Source organism: Tachypleus tridentatus, chromosome 4 (genome assembly GCF_004210375.1).
Source record: "Tachypleus tridentatus isolate NWPU-2018 chromosome 4, ASM421037v1, whole genome shotgun sequence".
Classification (NCBI taxonomy): Eukaryota; Metazoa; Arthropoda; class Merostomata; order Xiphosura; family Limulidae; genus Tachypleus; species Tachypleus tridentatus.
In genome coordinates, this window is record NC_134828.1 from 94,868,298 (window position 1) to 94,888,177 (window position 19,880).

At 32.0% G+C, this 19,880-nt stretch overlaps 1 protein-coding gene across 1 annotated transcript in view; it reads right to left on the minus strand.

Moving 5' to 3' along the window:
• The window catches only part of LOC143249714 (cartilage oligomeric matrix protein-like), a 66,833-nt gene that overhangs the window by 7,674 nt on the left and 39,279 nt on the right, over positions 1–19,880 (minus strand). The window contains exons 16-22 of the mRNA XM_076500028.1: positions 17,676–17,728; positions 17,337–17,422; positions 16,165–16,260; positions 13,265–13,443; positions 6,383–6,431; positions 3,445–3,532; positions 1,719–1,902 (exon numbers count right to left, since the gene is read on the minus strand). Coding sequence (XP_076356143.1) covers positions 1,719–1,902; positions 3,445–3,532; positions 6,383–6,431; positions 13,265–13,443; positions 16,165–16,260; positions 17,337–17,422; positions 17,676–17,728 — 735 coding nt within the window. The remainder of the gene's footprint in view (positions 1–1,718; positions 1,903–3,444; positions 3,533–6,382; positions 6,432–13,264; positions 13,444–16,164; positions 16,261–17,336; positions 17,423–17,675; positions 17,729–19,880) is intronic.

A 19,880-nucleotide genomic window follows, 5' to 3' on the forward strand; every position in this document is an offset into this window, starting at 1 on the left:
GTTACCTTTCAATAAACCTTATTTTTACATCTTTACTTGTTACCTTCCTTAAACCTTATTTTTACATCTTTACTTGTTACCTTCCTTAAACCTTATTTTTACATCTTTAGCTTGTTACCTTCCTTTGCTGTACCTTATTTTTTTACATCTTTACTTGTTACCTTCCTTGTACCTTATTTTTACATCTTTACTTGTTACCTTCCTTAAACCTTATTTTTACATCTTTACTTGTTACCTTCCTTAAATCTTATTTTTACATCTTTACTTGTTACCTTCCTTGTACTGTACCTTATTTTTACATCTTTACTTGTTACCTTCCTTGTACCTTATTTTTACATCTTTACTTGTTACCTTCCTTAAACCTTATTTTTACATTTTACTTGTTACCTTCCTTATAACTTATTTTCCATCTTGTTAAATTCCTTTGTCATTTCTTGGTTGTCATAATTACACATCTTACTTAAATGTTTGGTATAAGATTCAAACAAGTTACAAATACGTAATCATCTGCGTGAGTAAAAGAAACTTTAAATAAATCAGAGTTTTGTTATCAAAATTTGTGTAAATAGATTCTGGACATTGTATGTCCAGAGGATTACTTTAAGGGTCCTGATAAGTTCATTCAAAGAAAAAAAAAACTAAAGAAATAAACACAAAGAGGATGAAGGGATGTTCAACACATGGTATCTTAGTTGGGTAAAGTGTTTGTTCGCGTAGTAAAAATCTCAGGTTCGAATATCAGTTGTCATTTTTCAAATAAATAATAAACTACACACTTCATCTTGTTCTATAACACTGTCTGCGCCTGATTTTGTCTAAATAGTGAGTTGTATGGATGGTAAATATACATAGTACTTACTGATCATATGAAAATACACAAAGATATAGATATGTTCCTGACTGAATTTTTAAAACTTCGTTTTGGAGAGAAGAGGCAGTTTTTGTTGTTATCATATTTTCGTTAACAGATTTATTTGTTATGTAAAACTATTAATCTTTGAGGAATTCAGTGATTGGTACAGCCTGAAACTCCTCTGCTTGATGTATTGATCATTTGAAAAGTAAAATTAAATAAAACCCGAGATGCAAATCTTAACTAGCAACCTGAATTAAATACAAGTAACGTTTAAATTGTTATTCAGTTATTGTGTTGTTAGCATCTTTAACAAGCGTATAGTTTTTACTATTTATTTATAACTAATAATACGCAATAATATTCTTTTCTTTTGGTTGTTGTTATTACTCTAACAATTGGCTTTTACAAATGGTTTGACCAGTACTATGTTTGTTGTAACTAATCTGGCCAGATGAGTTCTAGTATTGAGCGAAATGCATCGTCAACAATGAATATGATGGATATGGAGTGATTAAAATACCATTAGACAGCCTCCTTATCTGAAGAACCGTAAGGAACTGAAGAATTGTAATGAGACAAAACACTAAGCCTATATGACAAAAATAATTCATTATAATTACGCTTCGTCAGCAAAGGCGTTCACACAATAACTTATGATAATTAAACGAAGTTATGACTAGAAGCTAATTTGTAATAATTGTTTTATAATAATTCCAAGGAGTGATAATCCTAGCATGAAAACAATTCTAACGTACCTTTAAACGTAAGAAAAATAAATTTAAAATTTAAGTGTACTTATAATTCTGCTACCACTACTCAGTATTCCAGAAGTTATATAACAACTTCACTAGTGTAAGATTACCTCATTTCTTGTGTCACCAGTGTGCCATAAGGAGTTTCGCATCATCTCACCTGGTCCTGTACTAGACTTTACTAATTTTAATTGGATACCGGGTTCTGCAACGGCTCGAAAAGGTGTGGGCTGCCAATAAGTTTGCAGGTCTTTCTTCCACATTACTGTGTAGAAACGAGCGTTGTCTTGGTAACTAATTCAAATAAAATGTTCATATTTTGAAATTTTGGTAGAGCTTGTAATGAAATATCCTTCCAAATAATGAAAAAAAAAAACTGTACGCTAGGTCCTATAAAATAGCTAACTGGAGATAAGAGTGGCTGGATGGAAAAACAAAATCAGAAAGTTGTTATAAATGGAGTTCAGTAAAACTGGATTAATGTCACAAATAGGCTACCTGAAGACTCAGTCTTAGGACCTTTGCTCTTTTTGACTAATATCAATAACACATAAGACAAATGGTCATAAAATTACCTAAATTAGTTGATGATATTAAGGTCTTCAATGTTGCTGATTGTGAGGAGGATGTTGTCCCTTTACAAAAGGATTTAGATCATTTAGTGAGTTAGACTGATAAACATCAGACAGGAGGTATTTATAATAAATGCAAGTTAATACGAGTGGATCATAATAATTGTAATTATAACTATAATTTGTACGAGAATAACCTTAACTCTGTTATAAAAAAGGGATCTTGGTACAGTGGTTAATCATCCCTTAAACCATCTAAGCAGTGCACTGTTGCCATTGATAGAGTAAATAAGAATTTTTTGTTTCATCTTCAGATATTTTTAATACATATCTAAGGTAATTAAAATGTAATTGTATAAATCACTGGTTAGTTCACATTTTGAATGACCTATTCAGTCTTAGGCTTCTTATCTTAGGAAGGGCACTTGATTGTTGGAAAAGGTTCAGAAGAAGGTCACCTGGGATGGAATGGTTGTCATGCAAAGAGAGGCTGAAATCTGACTTGTTATTTTCTTTTAGAAAAAGAAGAGTTAGAAGGAATATGATTGAAGTGTTTAAGATTAATCATGTTGCTGCATCATTTTTATTCATACTTAGTGGTGAGAATGATACAACCCAGACATAAAGTTTGTCTAGGTAGAGGTCATGCTCAGCTGAGACAGTTCATTTATTTAACAGGGTGGCTGACCTTTGGGACAGTTTGCCTTCGGATGTTACTGAAGCAATAAATTTACCGAATTTGTGGAGAAAGCATGATAATTATACGAAAGATAAGAGCTGGCTTTAAGGGTTGTTTTTATTTAATATCTTTTGTTTAGTTAAGAACACTGAACCGCATAGCTGGAGCAATAGGTCCATTGTTATCCCTAAACAATATTTTATATCATGTTATAACCTAAGAATTTCTTTACGTAATTTAACCAAGAACTGGAAAGAACTGACTGGTTCAAAAAAAACATAATCAATCTTACGAACCGTTAAACATAATTAAAATATTTTCAATTATCAGATCATAAATTTAAAAATAATAATAATATAAGAAGTGAGAACGAATTGACTGGACAATGATGTCATTAATCACAGAACTTTAAATTCTTTACGTTTGTTGAGGGAGGTTTGTTCCTCTCACCCCACGAAAAATTTAACCACCTGTATAAAAAACACGTAATATTTGTAGCTAAATAACACAGTCTGAGAATGCATTTATTCCAAGAAGCATTAACCGTTTTTGTGCGTTTTTATCAACGTTCAGTAAATTCCTTACCTGAAAATAAAACCAACATAATCATTATCAATTTCAGTATCCACAAAGAAAGTTCCCTCAAAATCCACTCCTCCAAAAGCCTGAAACCCTGAAAATTTCATTATAATATCAGTAAACTAGTAATCCGTATATAATGGACAAAAATCTGTCTCAGTCTATTTGTTATTTGTCTTAATCACTGAACCAACCTCACCCAAAACAACTGAGAAGGTAGTGTGTAAAAAATGTTGTTTTAAAGGGGGTCTTACAACCTACTCAAACCCCCATTAATGCTCTTATTTGGTATTTATTATATATGACGTACAATACAGTGCAAAAGTATTAGGATAGAATAATAGATATTTCAACAATCTCGTAATGCTTCACTGATCCATATTGACAATTGAATCATCCAGGTTGAGAGACTTACCATTCTTTAGAGTTCCCGCATTTGTACCAAGGGTATACCATAAAGATTCTGTGTAAATGAACATAGTGATCAAAAATAGGACCTGGAATAACTGTTGTGGTACCTCGTGCAGTGTCTCAACTATACAAAAAAAAGCTAGCAAGGAACTATCATATGATACTATGCCAGGATAAATCAGTATAGTATCATTCCACCAATAAACCTTGATAGGACAGTGTTCAACATTGTATGTTTACAATAGTTGTCATGTCACGGTCAAAAACGCGTATAGAATTGTCAGTATGGTAGAGAGTTCCCATAAAAGTTTTACGTCATACTGATTAGACTTTCCGATAAATTGCTCTACCCTGTTATTTATACCTTAGATACTGAGACTGAATTTGAAAATAGTAAAGGAAGAAGCAGAACACCTAAATTCAATGATACTGATGTTAAGCATTTTTGTTTATGTAGCCTTAGGGACAGAGGAAGCCTGCCACTGATCTCAAGCATAAGATAAACATCCATGTACCAAATGACAGAAAAGTGTCCACATCTACAGTATTCGATGAGAGTGGAATATTTGGTCATGTAACAATTAAAACGTTTATTTTGATCTCCAAAAAAAAATTAACTATTCGTGATTGAAAAAGAGTATTATGAAAGAATGAGTCCAAATTTGAAATATTTTGTTCAAAGCGTAGGTTGTACTTCCGGCGAAAGAAAGGTGAAATACACCTCAATCCTTAGCACCTACCACAAAACATGTGAAAAGCAGTGTGATAGTTTGAGGGTGTGCTTCTGTTGAGGCAATAGGAGATATTTGCCAAATAGATGGAATCCTTATACAAACCTTTTGATGAGCTAATAACGAATACTGTAATAACATGTTGAAAATAAATTGTGTGAAAGTTAACGTTTTTTGTATTATTTATCATAGCATCTATCACATGTTTTTTTCAGTTCCATTTCGGATAAAGGACGAGTACCCCAGCTTCTTCATTATAACCATTTTTACTGTCTTTTTATTAATTAAATATTTTAACATTAAATAACAAAACATAAATCCCACGTTATTTTGTTCTCATATGTGTAAAGTGCCGCTTATTACAGTTTAACAGTTTGATTACGTAGTGTCACAGGATTCCATAATAAACCAAAACGGTATTGTTAATGTCCATACACACATTGTACAAAGATATTTACCCTAGACAACTCATGCTTTTATACGGTTCGGGTTTTATTTGTAAACTAATGACGAAAAATTACTCACGATGTTTGGCTGTTCAAACTTTAAGCTTGTTAGAGTACGGCGTGAAAACTGAAACATTGAAGTTCAAGCACTCTAAACCTAACGGAATACGTCATACTCCTATACGATTCATTTTATAAAATACTGTTAGTAAGCCTTGTTATTACTTCAAGAAGTTTATCATACATACGGTAACACTTATACTAGAAGTGGATTGCATGTACAATGCAAATTAAAATCTCAAACACCCTGCAAATAGCATGTAAATAACATTTTGTAATCACTTTACACACACTGTTAAGCTGGAAAGAATCCAAGAGCAAAGTAACCAAAACACTTGAGAATAAAACAGAAAAATTCATAAAGCCACAAGTTTGTCGATATGGCTGACTGATAATCGTTGTTGGCAAGACACAGATCTCTTCTGTCTTCACTTACAAATCTAAATGCAAATCTTGGCGTTTTTGCTAATTCTTCTTATAACTTGAATATAACAAGTAAAAACAATAACTATTTTGCAACACTACTAGTGAGATAACATACACTATTAAAAGCCATATTTTAGTATTACGAACACGCTTTGTGACATATATCAACCCGCCCTCATAACATGCATCGATGCACGTTTGCTTTTCGCGCAGCTAAATACAAAACTGTGGACTATTAAGTTCCCTTCATCTAGGTTGTAACTATGATATAATTTTTGAAAGCAAATTTTCAATTCTGTACTTGTGGCACGAGTGTTCCGTGTTAAACAAACAAATTACGTCGTAGCAGTCAATTGCCTCTGCTCGAGTGTTCTGGAATGAAAACAAGAACAATAAGTTGTATAATTTATCTTTGTATTGTTATCAAACCAAGTGTCACCTACTGACATCGAAGGTTGTACTTGAAACAGTGTGATATTTAAATTATACCTTTCCAGGAAATGATATGAGAGAATTTCTTATATTGATTATCTTGAAAAGTCTTTGTCCTGGTGAAATGTACATAACTGTAAGAATACAGATGTGGTTAGAAACAGTAATACTGAATATGTGAAACAAAGCTTACACATTAATTCACTTAATATAGGAATGGGAGCACAAAATGTAAGCAAATAAGGAAGGAATGGGTGGGTTAATGCTGCAACACTTGGTAGTTTTTGACATGAGCGCCCTCTCCCACCACATCAGTGCGTGATATATATACTTATTCTGTAGCTGTAAAGATTTTTTTTTTTAAGTTTTAACATCAATACATGACATTCTACAACACATCAAGCTTAGTGTCAAAAACTGAAAATAATTTTATCTTACCCACTGCCAATCCAGGGTCACTATTCATAGTCTGGACGATCTCGGCCCCCTGCAGGAGAAAAATAAAACTATATCCAGTGGTAATCCACAATACAGATACGACAACCAATTAAATATATGGTGACATAAAATACAGATACGACAACCAATTAAATATACGGTAACATACAATACAGATAGGACAACCAAGAGGATGTTCAATGTGTACATACACACGTAAATTACCTCACATAACATATAACTTTTCATCACACCACAAGTCTATTCAAAATAAAATATTACAATTCATTCTTTATAAAAGATGTTTTCATGTGTCTGTTTGGTTGCCTTTATCATAGCCTGGTATTACCTTCTTCTACACAAACTGAGATACTTAGTATACTTTAACAGTCCTGTAAATTACCAAAAGTTAGTTTAGCAATATTCTTGACTAGTTCCTATGGATATAATGTGTGCACGATGTGCTAACAACTATTTTGTTCTAGTAACCATGCGTGTATATGGACACATTATTATAGTAACCATGCGTGTATATGGACACATTATTATAGTAACCATGCGTGTATATGGACACTTTATTATTACCGCAGCCTCTTGTGACTGTTCAGAGGTTGATTCTCTAAAATGTGTTAATTTGTTTCAAGTTAAGCACACAAGGAGCTAACTTTATTCTACTCACCATGGGTATCAAAACCGGATTATAGCTCTTCCTCACTGGGGAGGAGGTCTTTAAAATTCAACATTAAGCAATAAATGAGGAAACAGTTTCCTTACGTTTCAAAAAATCTAGAAAACTCTAAAAAATATTCTACCGATATATCGGTAACTTATCACAAGTTTTATATATCTTACCAGCTTTTACCTGTAATAAAACCAAACATTTCTCATAAAATCAAAAATATAGACAAAATGCATGCTTTAATTTCAAGTAACATGAACTTTTATTGTTCGTATCCACAAGAGTTTTTTTTTATATCCTAACTGATGAAAAATTGACAGTTGATAAAATATAACTTTAGAAATGATTATTATTCTTCACGGGTGTATTGAGAAAATCAAATGAAGTTAGTCGTTTTCAGAAGGGTCTTAACGTGTTGCAAACATATTTTTACATTTTACCGGATAATTTACAATTAACGTAATTAGATTTATATAACTATGTTTGTTTTTTCTGGCTGATGCGCCAAACCAATGGCAAAGCGGTATGTCTGCGGACATAAACGCTAGAATCCGGATTTCGATACCCGTGGTGGACAAAGCACATACATTGCGTAGCTTTGTGCTTAATTCAATAACATACTGATGCAATCGTCTTGTCTTATGTGTTATTGTAACATATAACAAGGTTATAAAGTTGTAGAATTTCTGGGAAAAAAATATCCATAAAAGTACAGGGGAGAGAAAAAAATAACTCCTTATTTTGACCATCATTTACATATTTTGTTAGTTCTCAGTTATATCCGTGCAGTCAGTCCATCTGGCCCCGTACCTTCTTAATTTCGGGCTTCCACATGAAACTTTCTGAATTTTAAATATATGTACTAATCTATTATGTCACTTTCTTTTGGATCTAATTTTACCCAATAACACATCATCCGAGAAATTAAAACAAATATTATAGAAACCATAATATTCCGATTAACAGCTTGGAAAAAGGACCAACTATACATCCTGTTGATGTTATGCTCAGAAACGTATAGAAAAACCAGATACGTCGCCACAAAATCTTGGAAACAATATATTAATAAATATAATTATTACAATGGGCAAATTACTTAAAATAATTACCACCAAAAGAATACTAAGTTGTTTTAGAAACCAAGCACCTACTCTCAGGAATACAAACTTGTCTTAGGTAAGAACAAATAAATAATTCACTATATCATCAGGTTCACTGAGAAGATATTAAAAACATGAATATTAACTGTTGTACAGTATCTCCTTCAACTTGACATGATGGAATGAGATATAAACCTGTGATTTCCAAAGTCCTTAAACTATATTTACAATATATTTCCGTTTCTCTAAATAACCTGTATATTAAAAATAAACTATTGAATAATTCTGTCCGTCTGACGAATTGTCTCAAGACATCAGCTTTCTTCTCTATATCTAACATGTCAATAATCTTAACCAACGAAATACACTCTCACAAACAAACCTTCAAGTTTACAGATAACGTTGTAGTGTGTTGTTTCTCAAAACCTGTTACAAGCAGCCAAGTACCTTCAGTATCACCTAAACCAATTAAAACCAGGTGTTTCAAATGGAAAGTCATATGCAACCATAGAAAATCCACTTCACAGTTTTACATGGAAAACTAAGTTAAAGAATGAAAGAAATAAAATATTTACAAATTAAACTATATAATAACGAAATAAAAGCCACAGAAACTACAAAATTCCTTAAAATAACTTACCACGATAGAGCAACAAGGAACAGACGTATTATTAAAATTATAGACAAAGCCACATTTCGATTCAATATCCCGAAAGCCCTGTAGTATGTTTCAAGTTAAAATGATCAATATGCAAACCCTTGTGCTCCACTACTAAATACAGCTATATAACACTTCCAAACACATCAAACAGAAACAATCTTAAACCTTGTGTTCCACTACTAAATACAGCTATATAACACTTTCAAACACATCAAACAGAAACAACCTTAAACCTTGTGCTCCACTACTAAATACAGTTATATAACACTTCCAAACACATCAAACAGAAACAACCTTAAACTTTGTGCTCCACAACTAAATACAGCTATATAACACTTCCAAACACATCAAACAGAAACAACCTTAAACCTTGTGCTCCACTACTAAATACAGCTATATAACACTTCCAAACACATCAAACAGAAACAACCTTAAACTTTGTGCTCCACTACTAAATACAGCTATATAACACTTCCAAACACATCAAACAGAAACAACCTTAAACCTTGTGCTCCACTACTAAATACAGTTATATAACACTTCCAAACACATCAAAGAAAAACAACCTTAAACCTTGTGCTCCACTACTAAATACAGCTATATAACACTTCCAAACACATCAAACAGAAACAACCTTAAACCTTGTCCTCCACAACTAAACACAGCTATATAACACTTCCAAACACATCAAACAGAAACAACCTTAAACCTTGTGCTCCACAACTAAATACAGCTATATAACACTTCCAAACACATCAAACAGAAACAACCTTAAACCTTGTGCTCCACAACTAAATACAGCGATATAACACTTCCAAACACATCAAACAGAAACAACCTTAAACCTTGTGCTCCACAACTAAATACAGCGATATAACACTTCCAAACACATCAAACAGAAACAATCTTAAACCTTGTTCTCCACTACTAAATACAGCTATATAACACTTCCAAACACATCAAACAGAAACAACCTTAAACATTGTGCTCCACAACTAAATACAGCGATATAACACTTCCAAACACATCAAACAGAAACAACCTTAAACCTTGTGCTCCACAACAAAATACAGCAATATAACACTTCCAAACACATCAAACAGAAACAACCTTAAACCTTGTGCTCCACTACTAAACACAGCTATATAACACTTCCAAACACATCAAACAGAAACAACCTTAAACCTTGTGCTCCACAACTAAATACAGCTATATAACACTTCCAAACACATCAAACAAAAACAACCTTAAACCTTGTGCTCCACTACTAAATACAGCTATATAACACTTCCAAACACATCAAACAGAAACAACCTTAAACCTTGTGCTCCACTACTAAATACAGCTATATAACACTTCCAAACACATCAAACAGAAACAACCTTAAACCTTGTGTCCACTACTAAATACAGCTATATAACACTTCCAAACACATCAAACAGAAACAACCTTAAACCTTGTGTCCACTACTAAATACAGCTATATAACACTTCCAAACACATCAAACAGAAACAACCTTAAACCTTGTGCTCCACTACTAAACACAGCTATATAACACTTCCAAACACATCAAACAGAAACAACCTTAAACCTTGTGCTCCACAACTAAATACAGCTATATAACACTTCCAAACACATCAAACAGAAACAACCTTAAACCTTGTGCTCCACTACTAAATACAGCTATATAACACTTCCAAACACATCAAACAGAAACAATCTTAAACCTTGTGCTCCACTACTAAATACAGCCATATAACACTTCCAAACAGAAACAACCTTAAACTACAGAGAATACAAACAAAGTTATCAAAGTAATGAAAACTACTAAAATAAATAAACATCAGAGAATTGCAAAGATCAGTTAAACTCCTGTATATAAAGCACAGATTTTTTACTCTAGGACAACACTGGTTTAAGACACTTGTAAATGAACTAACGTCTTCTTTTTATCTAGTAAACAATATAGTAGAAAGAATCCACTTATCTCTGTGTTCTCTATAAGAATAGAAATAATTATATTTTAGGTACAGCGACAATTACAAATGCGTGAAAATAATTAGACCGAAGTGATATTACATAGGAATGTTTAGATCCTAAAGTAACTATTAGAAAGAGGATACTTACTATCCATCGTCTGCGAAGAAAGTCTCCATCAGAGTACCAAATTACAGGCAAATAACCCAAAAAGATTTACAGCAACCAGAAGTGATATCCAGGAACACCTAAAGGAAACTTCAACTAGACACTCCCCAAGCCTTGAAAATGGTCCATACCAACAGACTCAACTGAACTCTATCGAAGACCAATCTTTATCCTTCTCTTTTTCCACTCCTAAAACCTACTCTCCTTCCCAGGTGTATCTTAAACTTCGATACTATGGCTTTTTTTACGAACATTTCTTTGGTGAATCAAGTGAATAATCTTGGGTGAATTTTTACACCCCTAAAAAGTTTTTCCCTTCTATTACAGAACCTACTTGTAAAATTTCTAATACTTTGTGAATCGTTGCAAATAAAGTTCAAAAACTATATCTGATCTTAACACATTAGTAAGTACTTACTGTTACCACTAGTGAACCCTTTTAAGGCGAAATAATTAAACAGTTCAACTTCTAAAGTCATTGATGTCTATATATTGTAAGAAATCCAGTATGACAACGTTTGATCTATCAAGTATAGAAAAATACCGTGTTCTTTTTCTAAACTACCAATAATAATTTCTTAATTGATTGTGTAAACACAAAACCTCACAACTTGAGGAACAGAGCACTATAAACAAACCTTGTTGAAACTTTTAAGTCTGTTGGCAAACTCGAGTGACAGATGTTTCAGACAGATATCCGCTGCCTTTCTAAATCATCGTTACGGAATCTTTAAGAATATAGCCTTCAAGATAGATCATTTTCTTTTCGTAAGATTTACTATTTTATTTTTGATTAGTTGATAAATAAAAAATAAAATTTCCCATAGTTCTACTTTCCAAGATTTCAGCTTAGTTGCTTTAATCACACTGAAGTTAACTCCTTCAATTTCTTTCTTATTACTCTAACACGTGTTTATTATAATAACACTCAGTTTAGTCTAAATATGAGTGTGAACCTTAATATATAAATGTAAACAAATAGCGGATATAAATATGCTTCAGCACATATTTTCTACAACAACATAGTAAAAGCTAATTAAAATTTTGAAAAGATTTAACTTAAGATATTAGAACAACATTATAAGTTTATTCATTGATAATATTATGAATGGTAAAGTTAAGCACCAACTAAATTAGAGTAAAAAACTTATATAAGATACAGCTCTAATTTATTTCTGTGTCAAATATATACCGTAGATAATAAAGGCTTAACTAATTTTAGGCCTAAGGAAAATATACCAACAGAATTCGGCGTTTGATATTATTTTCTATTATTCTAGAAGTCCTGTATTTTAAATACGTGTTGCTGCAATAAATACACTAATTTGACCAAAAATGTTTTACTGGTCTCTACTAATGTGATGCTAAACACAGCTTTATAATTTAAAGTCTTAAAACACAAAATTGTAATAGTTCACAGGTGTTCTATATGTCTCTAATGGTATAATACATTTTAACATATTCTATATATCTATAATGGTATAATACATTTTAACATATTCTATATATCTGTAATGGTATAATACATTTTAACATATTCTATATATTTATAATGGTATAATACATTTTAACATATTCTATATATCTGTAATGGTATAATACATTTTAACATATTCTACATATCTGTAATGGTACAATACATTTTAACATATTCTACATATATGTAATGGTACAATACATTTTAACATATTCTATATGTCTGTAATGATATAATACATTTTAACATATTCTATATATCTGTAATGGTATAATACATTTAAAACATATTCTATATATCTGTAATTGTATAATACATTTTAACATATTCTATATATCTGTAGTGGTATAATACATTTTAACATATTCTATATATCTGTAGTGGTATAATACATTTTAACATATTCTATATATCTGTAATGATATAATACATTTTAACATATTCAATATATCTATAATGGTATAATACATTTTAACATATTCTATATATCTGTAATGGTATAATACATTTTAACATATTCTATATATCTGTAATGGTATAATACATTTTAACATATTCTATGTATCTGTAGTGGTATAATACATTTTAACATATTCTATATATCTGTAGTGGTATAATACATTTTAACATATTCTATATATCTGTAGTGGTATAATACATTTTAATATATTCTATATATCTGTAATGGCATAATACATTTCAACATATTCTATATATCTGTAGTGGTATAATACATTTTAACATATTCTATATATCTGTAACTCTTTCCTTTTCTTTTTCTAACCGAATTTTATGTAATCAGAACATTAAATTTACTTACCTGGTTGTAGATCACCCAATGGGGATCGATCTGAGAATCTCCCTCCGGATCTAAGACAACTGTTTGGTAGGCTCTGAAGTCGGTAGCATACACCTTTCGATTGTCTGGACACACATCCAGATGATCCGGCACGTTATCTCCATCATAATCTCCACGACAAGCGTCACCCACTCCAGTCCCTGAAGACAATAAGTAAATCCACACGGAATACTGAATTTTTTCATCACTCTCACAAATCCATACTGTAATTTAAGTTTTAAAATGCTTTCTAAGGTATAAAGCAACTATATAGAAAATTCCGTGAAACATTTTGTGCCACAGTCAGCACAAACACTTTTCACACACGTAATATCAACACATAGTGCGCACAGTTGAATTCGTATGTTGCAGATGCGTAAGATACGATATGTGAAGGTTTAAGCTAATGTCTCATCAACCTACATATATATTAAGCACAAAAATCTGTATGGCTGTCTCTTTGTCCATTATATAACTCTTTCTAGGTCGCTGGGCCAATCTCAACCAAACTTTCTGGGGTCATAGTTTAGAACAAGGGGTATGTTATTGGGAGTTCACAGCGCAATTACTGGTGTTATCGAGCATTTATCTTTGATGTCAGTTAACGATAACTAATTCATAAATAGTGCCACATCCTTACACACACAAAACATCAAATTTCCTGTAACATACTTATACATTGTGGTAGTAAGGCCATACAAACGTTTTAATTTTTCTTCTTTCGACCAAATAGGACTTTAGGTATTTAACCAGAAGCTTTAAGGAAAAGCTGGGTGTTTGTTTGTTTTGAATTTCGCACAAAGCTACGCGAGGGCTGTCTGAGCTAGCCGTCCCTGATTTAACAGTTTAAGACTAGAGGGAAAGCAGCTAGTTATCACCACCCACCGCCAACTCTTGGGCTACTCTTTTACCAAAGAAGAGTTGGATTGACATTCACCTTATAACGCCCCCACGGCGAAAGGGCGAGCATGTTTGGTGCGATGCGGATTCGAACATCTTCTTTCAACAATTTTTTAATCAAAAACGACTTGCATGTGCCATTCTCAGCCAAACAGCGGGTTTGTTTGCCCGTACATTCTGGATCCACGTGCGCTCGCTATATATAGCACTCACATAATCGCGCTGTGACGTCAACAGACTCCTGACCATGATAGGGCCTTTTATCATTGATATAAGGATAACGTGTCTAGAGCCTCTCAATGGCACAGAGGCATGTCCGCGGACTTATAACGCTAGAAACCGGGTTTTGATACCAGGGGTGAACAAATCACAGGTCGCCCATTGTGTAGCTTTGTGCTTAATTTCAAACTAACATACAAACAAACAAAATAAAGCCTCAAACTAGTAGTTGTTTCGGCCCTTCTGAATTTACATGTAAATCCCATGGTGCACTATTACGTGAAGTTTCAGTCAAGATAAAATAGTCACGTCCAGGACCTGCCTTGGTCAGGCCAGAGTCCTATATCCAACTGATCCATTTCGAAGAATTTTAATACTTCGCCAAAAGAACAGACAATTTTTAGTTCACTTGGTAAGATAATTGTCAGGCTATTTCATTACGTTTCGATAATATTAGCATGGGCCAAATGTTAAAGCTGAGTTCACTCGATTTCAAACTGATATCCTTGTGGTAAAACACGATATTTATGAAAATCGGTTACTTTAGTGATTGCTATATTAATGGTAGTACTAAGAAAAAAATAATTACATGGGTAATATTTATTCGAAAATATACAAATTGTTATTTCACCACAGGAAAAATTGTTATGAATCTATACCAACCAGAAGAGCCAAAACCATCATTAACGGCGAGCATACCCAACTGATGACGTAAAGTAGAATACTAACAAGAGATTTCTTTAAATTACCCATTACCCACAATTACGGTTATTTTACTATTAATTGTTACTGTAGATTTTCAGAAACTCTTTGCACCATTTATTGTAACTTACAATTCATAATTTGGGTATATGTATATAGAGTTGTCCGTATGTAGTGGTTAAGGTCTCAGTGAATAACAATAAATGTCAAAGTTCATTGCACTTTATAAAAACTATTGTCCGTCACAGTTTTAATTTTAATGAACTCCTCAGGAAATTGGCAACATAAGTCTTAGACCACAAATTTTTTGCACGTAGTATGTGATTAAACATGTTAAATTAATAGAGGCAGTAATATTAGGTCATCCTGGTTTTGTCGTCCTATACAATGCTGAACTGTTGGAAGTTATGGAATTCTACAGGTAAAACAACACTCTCAAGGTAATACTGTATCACAGCATAGGGGGCGTTTCGAACTGGTAATTGGTTTATTCTTGTTAAACTTTCACATGAAAGTTATGATGCACTTTTGTGTAGAATTTCAGTCAAGATGGTTCATTGTTTGAGTTACGAGATCTAAATTTAAGTTACTCATTACCCTGTCACTGTTGTCTTTATACATTCATTAGTACTTGTCTGAGTTACTCAACCAGAATATAAGTAATGAACTACCCTACTATACTGTTTAAATCTCGATACTTTACATGCTTAAGTTGCCCGACCTAGTATATCAGGTTAACTCTATTCATTACTATTTTAATATTTAACTGTGATCTGTGTGAGTAGGTTTAATTAATCAGAAGTTAATTGTAAGCACTTATCCAGTTTACATATTTTTATTTAATCACTGGTTGTAACAGTTACATGTTCTGGAGTTACGTCTTCTATAGACGTTACATTATTGACAAACCAATAGCTCCAGCTGGTACTTTAATACAATCTATGTTATTAAATTAGTGTCACATTGTTTGTATAAATTAGACTATATACATCATAACATTACATTAAGCCTAATGTTACACTGACTAGACCAGGGACAGTTGGAGGTAAATACTAGCTTACCGTTAGTATCACGTTGGTCCGGATTGTACACTAAAGCACAATTGTCTTCACTGTCCGAAATTCCATCATTGTCTTTGTCAAAATCACATGCGTCACCTGTATAAATAAAGGATAAACACTAGTAACTTCTATCTAAATGTTAAAAAACACCACACATTTACTTTAGAACATATAGAATATCATAATTTTCCAAAGGTAAAAAATATAGACGGTATGAAAACGGTAGTAAAACCAAATCCAATAAAACAACTTAATTTAATGTCAGAAGTCTAATATAGGAAACCTATCTTCTAAACTATATATCATTAAAACACTTTAGTCTTTGTTGTTATGTCGTATTCACCTAAATAACTTTAGTCTTTGTTGTTATGTCGTATTCACCTGAATAACTTTAGTCTTTCTCGTTATGTCGTATTCACCTGAATAACTTTAGTCTTTCTTGTTATGTCGTATTCACCTAAATAACTTTAGTATTTGTTGTTATGTTGTTTTCACCTGAATAACATTAGTCTTTGTTTTTATGTCGTATTCACCTAAATAACTTTAGTCTTTGTTGTTATGTCGTATTCACCTGAATAACTTTAGTCTTTCTTGTTATGTCGTATTCACCTGAATAACTTTAGTATTTGTTGTTATGTTGTTTTCACCTGAATAACATTAGTCTTTAATCTTTTTTTATGTCGTATTCACCTGAATAACATTAATCTTTGTTGTTATGTCGTATTCACCTAAATAACTTTAGTCTTTGTTGTTATGTCGTATTCACCTAAATAACTTTAGTCTTTGTTGTTATGTCGTATTCACCTAAATAACTTTAGTCTTTGTTGTTATGTCGTATTCACCTAAATAACTTTAGTCTTTGTTGTTATGTCGTATTCACCTAAATAACTTTAGTCTTTCTTGTTATGTCGTATTCACCTAAATAACTTTAGTCTTTGTTGTTATGTCGTATTCACCTAAATAACTTTAGTCTTTGTTGTTATGTCGTATTCACCTAAATAACTTTAGTCTTTCTTGTTATGTCGTATTCACCTAAATAACTTTAGTCTTTCTTGTTATGTCGTATTCACCTAAATAACTTTAGTCTTTTTTGTTATGTCGTATTCATCTGAATAACTTTAGTCTTTGTTGTTATGTTTAAATAACTTTCGGATCACTTTTCTTGTTCTTACCTTTTCCATCTTCGTCTGTATCAAGTTGATCACTATTAGGATAATCTGGACAGTTGTCCTTGTTGTCTTGTATCCCATCCAGATCCCTGAAAACAACTGTATAATTGTTAAGGGATTCTACATATAATATCGTGTTACTGCTAGGAACATCACTAATACGTCTCTATTCCAGTAATAAATCTTTTCACGTTTGATAAGTTAATGATTTCACAAAGTTACAAACATTTTATTAACTACGAAGTACATAAAATAATTAATTCTAAGATAAAGTAAGTTTAGAATATGTAATTTTTAAATCCATTAAACTACATGTAAAAGTGACTTCTATTGACAACTTACCGGTCAACGTTATTGTCACAATGGTCACCTACCAAATCTTTATCGGCATCAATCTGATTATAAAATAACAAAATATTTTATTAAATTACAAATATACATTAAAAATAGTATAAAAATAGAAATAACTCTGGTTATACTAATGTACATATAAAAATACCACGGTTAGGTAAAATAAAAAATATTCTACTGGTCAGGGATTACTTATTGACCAAGGTCTACCCATTATGTGGAAAAGTTGGATTTGCCCTAAGTATTAGATACATTTATTTGCGTTATTGAAATAGTGGATGTAGATTTGATAATATTTTTACGAAAGAATTTGAATAGGAAACCGTCATCCTTAGGATGTGCTACAATTTATTTATATATACATAATATATTTATTTTATGTGTTCGTTTCAACACAAAGTTACACAAAAAGCTAACATGAGTCCAGTACAGAAAATGTAACACCTGTTTTTATCCTCTAAGTTCTTTTACAACTGAACCAATAAAAGACATTATTTTAAACAAGCAATAGAAAAGTTTTAAAACATTCCATCATCTTGACTAACCTAACGTAGTTGGATAATTAATGAAAAAGTACACATATTTTGGCAGAGGCAATACTGGTTTAATGTGTCTTACTGTAGTATTTACCTGATGGACAGGAATACATTTATTCTAATCAAAGCTTGATTTTATAATTTTTTAACATCAATAATTAAACCATGTAAGCTTCTGGTAAAAATCGAGTATTTACCCTAACTAAAGCTGACTAACATTATCAATGTGTCATGTTTACTATCAGGCTAATTAACATTATCAATGTGTCATGTCAACTATCATGCTCATTAACATTATCAATGTGTCATGTCTACTATCATGCTCACTGACATTATCAATGTGTCATGTTTACTATCAGGCTAATTAACGTTATCAATGTGTCATGTCTACCATCGTGCTCATTAACATTATCAATGTGTCATGTTTACAATTAGGCTCATTAATATTATCAATGTGTCATGTCAACTATCATGCTCATTAACATTATCAGTGTGTCATGTCTGCTATCATGCTCACTGACATTATCAGTGTGTCATGTTTACTATCAGGCTAATTAACGTTATCAGTATTGTCATGTCTACCATCGTGCTCATTAACATTATCAATGTGTCATGTTTACAATTAGGCTCATTAACATTATCAATGTGTCATGTCAACTATCATGCTCATTAACATTATCAATGTGTCATGTCTACTATCATGCTCACTGACATTATCAGTATTGTCATGTTTTGCTATCAGGCTAATTAACGTTATCAGTATTGTCATGTCTACCATCGTGCTCATTAACATTATCAGTGTGTCATATGTTCTATCATCCTCATTAACATTATCAATGTGTCATGTCTACTATCGTGCTTATTGACATCACCAATGTGTCATATCTACTATCATGCTCATTAACATTATCAATGTGTCATATCTACTATCATGCTAATTAACATTATCAATGTGTCATGTCTACTATCATGCTCATTAACATTATCAATGTGTCATGTCTACTATCGTGCTCATTAACATTATCAACTTGTCATGTCTGCTATCACGCTAATTAACATTATCAGTATTGTCATATTTGCCATCGTTGCTCATTAACATTATCAATGTGTCATGTCTACTGTCGTGCTAATTAACATTATCAATGTGTCATGTCTACTATCGTGCTCATTAACATTATCAACTTGTCATGTCTACTATCACGCTAATTAACATTATCAATGTGTCATATTTACCATCGTGCTCATTAACATTATCAATGTGTCATGTCTACTGTCGTGCTCATTAACATTATCAATGTGTTATATCTACTATCATGCTCATTAACATTATCAATGTGTTATATCTACTATCGTGCTCATTAAAATTATCAATGTGTCATGTCTACTATCATGCTCAGTGACATTATCAATGTGTCATGTCTACTATCAGGCTAATTAACATTATCAATGTGTCATGCCTACTTTCGTGCTCATTAGCATTATCAATGACTCATGTCTACTATCGTGCTCATTAGCATTATCAATGACTCATGTCTACTATCACGCTAATTAACATTATCAATGTGTCATATTTACTATCAGGTTATTTAACATCACCAATGTGTCATATCTACCATCATGCTTATTAATATTATCAATGTGTCATGCCTACTATCGTGCT